This window comes from Mesoplodon densirostris, chromosome 7 (genome assembly GCF_025265405.1).
Source record: "Mesoplodon densirostris isolate mMesDen1 chromosome 7, mMesDen1 primary haplotype, whole genome shotgun sequence".
NCBI classification, from domain to species: Eukaryota; Metazoa; Chordata; class Mammalia; order Artiodactyla; family Ziphiidae; genus Mesoplodon; species Mesoplodon densirostris.
Window position 1 is genome coordinate 72,883,485 of NC_082667.1, and position 9,206 is coordinate 72,892,690.

General features: G+C 52.9%; 1 protein-coding gene across 2 annotated transcripts in view; it reads right to left on the reverse strand.

Moving 5' to 3' along the window:
* ABCC8 (ATP binding cassette subfamily C member 8) overlaps positions 1–8,816 on the reverse strand; it is a 75,902-nt gene extending 67,086 nt beyond the window's left edge. For both annotated transcript variants that reach the window (XM_060103079.1, XM_060103078.1), the window contains exons 1-3: positions 8,669–8,816; positions 7,316–7,457; positions 2,939–3,060 (exon numbers count right to left, since the gene is read on the reverse strand). In XM_060103079.1, the coding sequence (XP_059959062.1) occupies positions 2,939–3,060; positions 7,316–7,457; positions 8,669–8,816 (412 nt within the window). The remainder of the gene's footprint in view (positions 1–2,938; positions 3,061–7,315; positions 7,458–8,668) is intronic.
* Between the last annotated feature and the right edge of the window lie 390 nt (positions 8,817–9,206).

Here is a 9,206-nt window from a genome sequence, read left to right on the forward strand (position 1 = left end):
ACTGTACACTTAAAAGTGGTTAAAATGGTAAGTTTTATGTTATGCATATGTTAACACATACACACACATATCCCAATCCTCAATGGCTTCCCATCGCCCTTGGGATAAAGAATAACGCCTGGGGCTTCCCTGGTGGCGCAGTGGTTGGGAGTCTGCCTGCCGATGCAGGGGACACGAGTTCATGCCCCGGTCCGGGAAGATCCCACGTGCTGCAGAGCGGCTAGGCCCGTGAGCCACGGCTGCTGAGCCTGTGCGTCTGGAGCCTGTGCTCCGCAACGGGAGAGGCCACAACAGTGAGAGGCCCGCGTACCACCAAAAAAAAAAAAAAAAAAGAATAACGCCTGTAGTGTGGCCTTCAAGGTCTTGCCCCACCTGTCACTCCAACCTTCAAAGTTCAGCTCCCTTCTGCTCTCTGCACCTCAGCTGCTGTGTTTTGCCCAGATTTCCTAATGTGCTTTGCATCTTCTGCCTCTGGGCCTTTGCACATGCTGCTCCTTCTGCCTGAAGCATTCCCATCCCTTCTCGCAGTTAGTTCCTACCTATCCTTCAGTTCTCAGCTCAAACATGACTTTCTCACAGAACACCCTCTGATCTCACCTGGGTCCAGGAACAAGGTTACTCTGTGGGACAATGTAAGCCGCATCATGGGTCACCTTCCTGCAGGACTCCAGACCTGTGACCGGACAGTAGCTTCCTCAAAGGGCCAGCTATTCCCCTAATACCTGCTGCCCTGCAGCTCATGGGGTGCATCCTCTTCCCTTTTCCCTGTTCTAGAATTTCTGGCTTTGTGGAGAGCAAAGCTCTACCAAAGGGGGGAGTTAGTCTTTGTTCCTTGGAGAAGGACTGGTCCATCAATGGGTGGTCATTTGTGTTTTGCGGAGGGAACATTATGCACTTTCTGGAGAATGAGAAAATGAACTCACCAGATGCCCAGACAGGGTGTTTCCAGGGGCACCGGTCAGCCAGGCCTCGCGGTTAATGAGAGGTCTCTGTGCATAAGGAGCTGCTTCAGACACTGGCACGGGAGGCTCTCCGAAGCTTGTATTTAACACCTCTCCACCTGTTGCCCCCTAGTCCCCCAACCACACTCACTTGGGGGCCCCTGGGGTGGGGGCATCACCTGGATGATCCTGATGGAGCCAGCTCCCACCTTACACAGGAAGGTAGACCTGTGATTAGCTTGGGAAACTTCCTCTACCCATTCATGACACCGTGCTATCTCTGGCTTAGCACAGAGAGTTCCAGACTCCAGATGTCAATTAGATGCTATGATTCCTAAAAATCATAGTCTGACCACAGCCTAACAGTCAGATGTACAGCCCCGGCCTTAGACATGCAGACTGAGCCCCACACAGAGGCAGATCTGTGGATTTATACCTCTGGCCTAAGCACAGTCTGAGGACCCTTAGACACACAGTCTCAGCCTTTTTAAGAGCCTGCTTGGGTGCCCGACTCCTGGGATCTAAACCTGGCTCTGAGGACTTCCCTGGTGGTCCTGTGGTTAAGAATTCACCTTCCAATTCAGGGGACTTGGGTTCGATCCCTGGTCAGGGAATTAATACCCCACATGCCATGAGGCAACTAAGCTCGTGCGCCACAACTGGAGGGCCCGCGCACCACAACTACTGAGCCCGTGCGCCACAACTAGAAAAAAGCCTGCGTGCCGCAATGAAGAGCCCACACGCCGCAATGAAAGATCCCGCATGCCACAACTAAGACCCAGTGCAGACAAATAAATAAATAAATATTAAAAAACAAACAAACAAACAACTTGGCTCGGGCCCTTGACTAGCTGGGGAGACTAGCGCAAACCACTTAACTTCTGAGCCTCAGTCTCCTGATCTATAAAAGGGAAATAATAATGGTACCTACCTCATAGAGTTGTAAGGATTAAATGAGTTAATATATGTAAAATGCTTAGGATCATGCCTGACACATAGCAGGTGCTAAATGAGTGTTCACTGTTATTATTTGTAACCTCTCTGAGTTTCAGTGTTCACATCTGTAAAATGGGGATAGCAACAGTATAAGAGGGAGAGTGTGGGGGTTAAGTGAGATAATGCATGGAGGAAGCTTAGCATTGAGCCTGGCACACAACACACACTCAGTAAATGTCAACAGCCATCACCGTTGTTTCTGACTGGGACCCCAGCCACATGGTGTCAGAAGGTCTAAGCGGGCACTTCTAAATGTTGGCAAACCACAGGCTCTGGTCCTGGGGCCCTTCTCTTTCCTCCAGGTTACCTCATTTGGGCTCAAGATGCCACCTATAAAGCCGTGACTATCTTAGACCTCCTCTGGAACGCCCAACTTGTTTATCTAACTGACCGCCTGACACTTAAGCTGGCTGTTTCAAACTCAACTGTGGCCTAAACACCCCAACTCCTGCTCCTTTGCCATGTCACTTACGAATACCGCTGTTCACCCATGTACTCTGGCCCAAAGCCTAGGAGTCTTCCTTGTTCCTCTCCTGGCCCCTGACCTCATCTCTTACCATTCTTCCCTGGGCTCATTTGCCTTCGACCATACTAGCCTCTTTGCCAAGTTTGTTCCTATCAGAAGGCCTTTGCACTTGCTGTGCCATTTGCATGGAAACATCTACCCCCAAATATCTGCATGCTCACTCTTATCAGAGACCTCCTCTGAGCATCCTATACAGACAGCAACACGGCCTTCACTCTCTACCCCTTACCCAGCTCTATGTTCTTCAGAGCATCATCACTACTTATTTGTTTGTTTGTCTGTTTACTGTCTTTGCTTGTACGTCTCCTCCACCAGACTGGAAGCTCCACAATGGCAAGAATTTTTCTTCTCTACTTCCGAACCTCTAGCACTTAGAACAGTGCCTGGCACATAGTAAGTCCTCAGCGAACATTATCTGAAGGAACAAATGGAAGTACCTATCCCTCCCCGTTTCCCACTCCTCCCCTTTCCCTACCAATCAGCAGCTTGGGGAAGTTGGAGGTCTCAATGTTGTGATAGTAGATCACAGAGGTGACAGCAGCCATGAACGCCATCCCGGCCGGCATGTACAGGTGGAGATGGCGGGACTTGGTCACCCTGAGATAAGGGCAAGAGAGACGGGGAGAGAGAGAGAGAGAGAGAAAATGTAGATGAGCTGCGTCGTACCCTAACAGAGTAGCCCAGGCCTCATGCTTAGGGCACAGCACACAGTGGGGTCTCCAGAACACACATACCATATAGTTCCATACCATATGCTGGCAGCTCTGCCCAGCCCATACCACAAACACACCTGTTAACTAAGGGGCCCAGGCGTTCACACAGAGATGCTATGAGAGCTCGGTGTTCAGGCTTTGAAATTCATGGCCTTCTCTCTGGGTTCACGCTTACAGAAGCTGGCATAGGGGAGCTGGCCTTGGCAGTCACAGCTGCAAAGCTTCTGGCTTGGAACCAGCTTATTCCCCTACAGAGGCCTCAGTAGGTGGAATCTGGTCTGGTGATAAGTCCCATAGGGAGCCAGAGCTCCCTCCCAGAACTCAGCTTCCCCACGACTGGTGAGGAGGCTCAACTTGCCTGGTCCTGATCATGCCCTTCCAAGGCTCCCTTCTATAGAAAGCAAAACTCAAAGGCACAGGTGATGTGGCCTCAAGTCTTTTTTCCAGCACTGCCCAGCCTGCTCTTTCTAGTGAAGCTATGGTTAGGAACCCCTCCGTTCCCAGGAGGCCTCCTCCAGTCTTCTGCTTCCGTGCTACCCCTGCTTGTGCTGCTCATACTATCCAGTGTGCAAAGAGTCCCTGCCCTCGAGAAGCTGACAGTAGGGAAGGAAGCAACCATGCTCAGAGCTAACCGTCTGACTAGGCAGTCTAGGGAAGTGGTATTGCAGTTGGACAGAAGGCTGAGAGCACACAGGGGAGGGTGGGCAGCAAGGAATGCTTCACAGAGGAGGTGGCACAAGGCTGAACTTTGAAGGATGAGCAGGAGTTCAACGGAGAAGGTGGGGGGCATGAGGAGAGCCGTGTTGGGACCCCAAGTGGTCTGGTGGGACTAGGATATAGCATAGAGGCAGTGTGTTTCCCTTCTTCCTCGCTAGAAGAACCACAAGTCTGCTCCAGCAGCAATGCGCCCAGCCCCAGGGAATGGATGGTGATTGGTTCAAGCAGCCATACAATTGCACACTTCTTTGTCAGTGATTGGTTTAAGAGTGGCCATATGACCCAATTCTGGTCAATGAGATGTAAGGAATGTCTGTAGAAGATGACCTCCTGCATAAAGAAGAGGCTTGTGGGCAGCATGCCCCCTTTTTCCTTGCTTAGTTGATGCCTGGAGTTGGGCAGCCATCTTGTAACCATAAGAGAAGATATGGTGGACACACAGAGTATGGCATAGAAAGATGTGGAGAAGCTGGGTTCCTGATGCCATTACTAAGCCACCACACCAACTAAAAAAGGTGGCCTCCAGATTTCTTGTTAAATGAGACTGTACACATTGATATTCTTCAAGCTTGATTAGTGGATAGTCTCAGTGTAAGGTCTTCGCACTGTTACAGGAGGTACAAGGCAGTCACTAGTGGGGGCACTGGAAACAACCAACACCCTGTCCAGGAGGTCTTCGAAACTCTTGCCTCTGTACTCCTTGAAATAATTTTGAAAAACTCTGTACTCCTGTATACATTTTTAAGTGACATCCAAAATGTTATTTCGTAAGTTTAAGTACATTCATATTTTTGCAATAGAAGGTAGAAATGATAAACATTTTATAAGATGAAATAAGACAGTGAATAACCATAATTGAAATAAGTACTTTATGACATGACTTAAATAGATTTTGGTTGCTTTACTGAATAATATACACTGACTTAGGTAAGAAATTAGGTAAAAGTTTTATATATGGCTTTTTCCAGTGTATGGTGGCCTGGGAAAACATTCTATATTTAAAAAAAATACTAAATAACCTATACTGCTTTGGTTGTTCTGAATTCAGAGCATCACAGAGAAATAATACTTAAAGGAAGACAAGAAGCCCTACAGGTTAGATGCCTTAATTAATCACTAAATGAGGCTTATCTTAAACTAAACTCAAGTTCGAAGGCCACTGCTTTAACGGCCCCCCTCTCTCATCTGCCCCGTACACTTCCGGCAAGTCTGCCAACCCAGGACAGGGACTGTGGCTTCTCCTCATGTCTGTTCCCCTTCCCATGCTCCTTCATGCTCCCCTGCCCAGGGGTGTAGGCCACAGATGGAAACCAGCAAATACCAGATAAGTGCCTACTGAGGAGCTGACCTGCTCCCTGGGGAGGAGATGGCAATTTGCACTGAGCTGGGGAGGTTTGGGATACAGGTGCTGCCCCTGTACACAGGAGGGCCTGCTGGACAGCCAGCAGGACAGAGTCCGCAACCATATTCTATTCAGTCTCCCACATTCTGGGAATATACTAGTTGCCCAGGGCTCTGCCACTCTGCACTCTGCACCCTGTCTATGTTCTAATTTCATCCTCCACTGCCCTATGAAGCAGGCAAGGCAGGGATTATGACACTCATTTCACAGGTAGAGAAAGTGAGACCCAGAAGGGCTGGGCAGCTTGTCCAAAGTCCCACAGCTGGTACGTGGCATAGCAGAAATGCTAGCAAAGACCCAGGTCTACCTTCTCTGCAGGAAGGGTATTTTCCCCTCTGTCGCTTTGTTCATTACAGCCGGGTGAGTATATTCTGGCCGGAGGGCTCACAAGGCATCCCTCCCGTCTCTAGCATCTGTGCTGCTTTGGAAGGGGTGTTGGGATGGAAGGTGGGAGGCGGACTTGTCAGCTGCTAGTGATGTGGCAGTATGCATTCTGGTCCTGCTCATCTGAGGGCTTTGATAGTCAGGAGGAGGCCCAAGGTAAGCAGTTATCACAGAGATTACTGCTGAAGCCAGGATGCAGGGACATTGGGAGTGGGAGGGTGAGGCAGTGTGTGTTGGTGGGGGTGAGGATCCCATCCCCCTGCCATCCAGCTGCAGGAGCCAGGGCTGGCAGGAGTGGAATCTGGGCATAGTCTGATTCCAGCTCAGAGGGATTGGACCTCAAGTATTTAAGCCAAATGTCCACCACCCTCCACCACCCCTTCACCCAGGCAGTCACTGAGCCTTGCCGATCCTTCCATTCTTCCTTAGCGAGATGGCTGCTTCATCTCCTCCTCATCTGCACCCCCAACTGCTGACACACCGCTTTTGGCTGCAGTTATCTCTCACCTAGACTACTGCAATCAATCCTAAGTGCTGTTTCTACCTCCAGCCTCTCCGTTTCCACCCTGCCCTCAAGTTCTCACCTAACAGTGCTGCGCTGATGACATCTCTTCTCTTCCAAACTGCCTACAAAATTCAACCCAAACACTCAGCCTGGCATGTGAAGCCTTCCTGCAGATGCCCCCAGTTTCCAGATCTCAGCCTCCATCACTCCCACGTGTTTCATGCTTCAGCCCCGCTGCACTGCTGCACTGCTCCCAGCCTGCCTGCTTCCCCTCCCACCCCTCCCCACTCGCCCGTGGTACCTTTCTCATGACTCCCCACTGGCCCTCCCTCTCTGGAACTCCTCTGCCTGTCAGAACCCTAGTCATCCTTCCAGATTCTGCTCCGCAGTCCCCGCAACCATGAACTCTGCCTTCCTTTATCCTCCCATAGTACTTACTTGTAACGTTATTTCATTTATTCTCTTAAGGAGTCCCTAAGGGTCTATGGAGCTTTCTCATGTGCCTTGCTCTGTGAATACAAAGATGAATAATATGCAGATTCCAACTCTGAGGCCTTTCTGACCTAGAGGGGAGACAGTTTGCAAATAGATATAGATGTTAACATACAGTATGATCTATGCTGTGGCAGAGGTGTGAAGAGTATGCTGTGAGGTCCAGAGGCAAGGTGGGCATGGGGAGAAGGCCCTTAGGAATGAGGCTAGAGAGAGGGAGGGCCGACTGTGAGGAACCTGGATGCCAGGCTGAGGACTTAGGACCTTGTAAACAACCGGGAACCAAGGAAAGATCTTAAGCAAGAGTGATTTTTTTCCCTCCAAGAAGGTAACCCCAGCAGCTTGTGGGAGAGGCTGGGCATATCCACTCTAATAGGCTCTAGGATTATTTCACCATGTCTTGGTGTGCAGATCTGGGTCCCCTCCACCCTGCTGCACTGAGAGCAGGGCCTGGTTCTCACTGTCCAGTGCCTGGCACAGAGAGCCTGGCACACAGATGTTGGGTAAACAGTTGCTGGATTTATTAGCAAATGAAACGATATTGGCTCATGGAATGCAGCTGAGCTGGGTTCTCCCTGGGCCTTTTAGGAAGCACCCTTGAGTAGATCCACTCTCCTGGGTCCTCTGAGAGTCACTCACCCATCAGACAGGATGCCCTCCGCGATCTCACACACCAGGACGAAGAGCAGCATGAAGGTCAGGATCCAGCGCAGGTTGTGCCCAGGGAAGTGGAGCCATGTGCTGTGGTGGATGTGCACCTTGGAGCTCTGACTGCCCCATCCTGCAAGAGAGACAGGAAGAGGTGGGAAGCCTGGCTCACCAGGAGGAGGTTTCGTGAACCCCAGGAGGGTGCTTAGGCATTGGGTCCATGGTGGGGATGAGGAGTGTACCCATGACAATGCCCCAGTCTGGTGCACATGAACTAAATGTCCTTGCATGAAACCCCGGACCCACAGAGGCCCACATGTGCAGGTACCCATTTTATATGCCGACTTCTTGTGTGACAAATAACCACGTAAATAAACCGTTTGGTTGAGAGCTACAGTGTAAATGCTGGTACAATTTTTGATACACATGTGAGCCTCCTCTTTTTAATTTTGTAGCAATTTTTGCTTTCTTCTCAAAAGCTGTATATGAATCTTAAGATTTGCTTTTTTTCTTAATTAGAGCAAATTAACACGTTTTGGGGGAGGCAGAGAACACCCTATGAGTTGACAGAGCTAGCTAGCTTGAGAAACTCGAGGTCTTGGAGAGAGATAAAGGGGACCCCAGGAAAGAGGCACACAAGACTGTATGGGCGGTGACGCCCAACTCTGCAGAGGGCTTTCAGACAGGGGCGCTGGTGGCCTGCGTCCCGGTCGCTGCTAAGTCGGATCGGCTCTGCCCCGAGCCCGAGAAATTGCGCTCCGGAGACGCGCGCGCCGCGGTGAGGTTAGCTGGGGAAGCGGAGCCTCTTCTCGATCAGGGCGAGTGGAACCCCAGGATTGCCGGAGGCTACTGACCACTGTCACGCTCAGCCCCTGGGAAGCACAGGGTTCGCAGGGCCTCCACCCAGACTCTGAGGCGCAGGTTGCACTCCTCCCTGCGCCCAGCTGCGGCTGACGAGAAGGGTGCCTTGGGGGAGGGGTGGCCCGGCTCCCTACACAGCGCCTCTGAGGTTACAGCCCGACCCCCTCCCGACCTATCCAGCGCGTACAGAGACCCCTGCTTTCCCCTTTCTTCACCCTGCGGTGGCAAAACTTGGGGGTCCCCTGGGTCAGGAGCTTCCGTTGTGGTGCGTGCGGTTTGAGGGACACCCCGGGAGTGAGGGCTGTGCGGGTGTGCGAGCCCCGGCACCGCGGGGCATAACACAGAGCAGGGGACCCCAAGGGGGAGGCGAGCGGCGGTCTCCTGGCCGCAAGGGGACGCGGAGCGCTGCGGCGCGCAGCGCCTCCTCCTCCTCCCTCCCGACCTCGGTCCTCCCCACCTCCGCTGCTCGCCCCGCGCGCTCACCGATAAAGAGGATGGGGAAGGTGATGAAGAGCAGGAAGACGTGCGGCACCACGTTGAGCGCGTCCACGAAGCAACCATTGTTGAGGACGCCCTGGTCCACCCGGTAGGCGGCCGAGTGGTTCTCGCTGCCGCAGAAGGCCAGGGGCATGGCGGCGCGGGATCGGGCTCGGGCTCCAACTGCGGCTGGCTGCACGCGCCTCCCGCGCTCTGTCCCCTGTAGCTCCGCCGCCCGGCCCGGCTGTCAGGCCCCAGCCCCCACCCCGCGGGCCCCGCCCCGTCGGCGCTCCGGCTCTCCCACCCCGCCCCGCTCCTCTACCTGCGGGGCCTGGGGGGGGGGGGTGCGGCGGGGAGCCCGACCCACCGGGCCGCGCTGGGGCCGAGTTCCAGCTGTGGCGGCCCGCGCAAGGCGCTGGGGGCCGCCTTGCGAGTGCCCCGGTGCGCGCGTGCGCTGGGGAAGCAGGGAAGACAGGCTGGGTGGGTGGGTGGGCATACTCGAGTCTGGATGGGAGGGTGAGGGGTGCAGAAGAGAGGAGGAGGG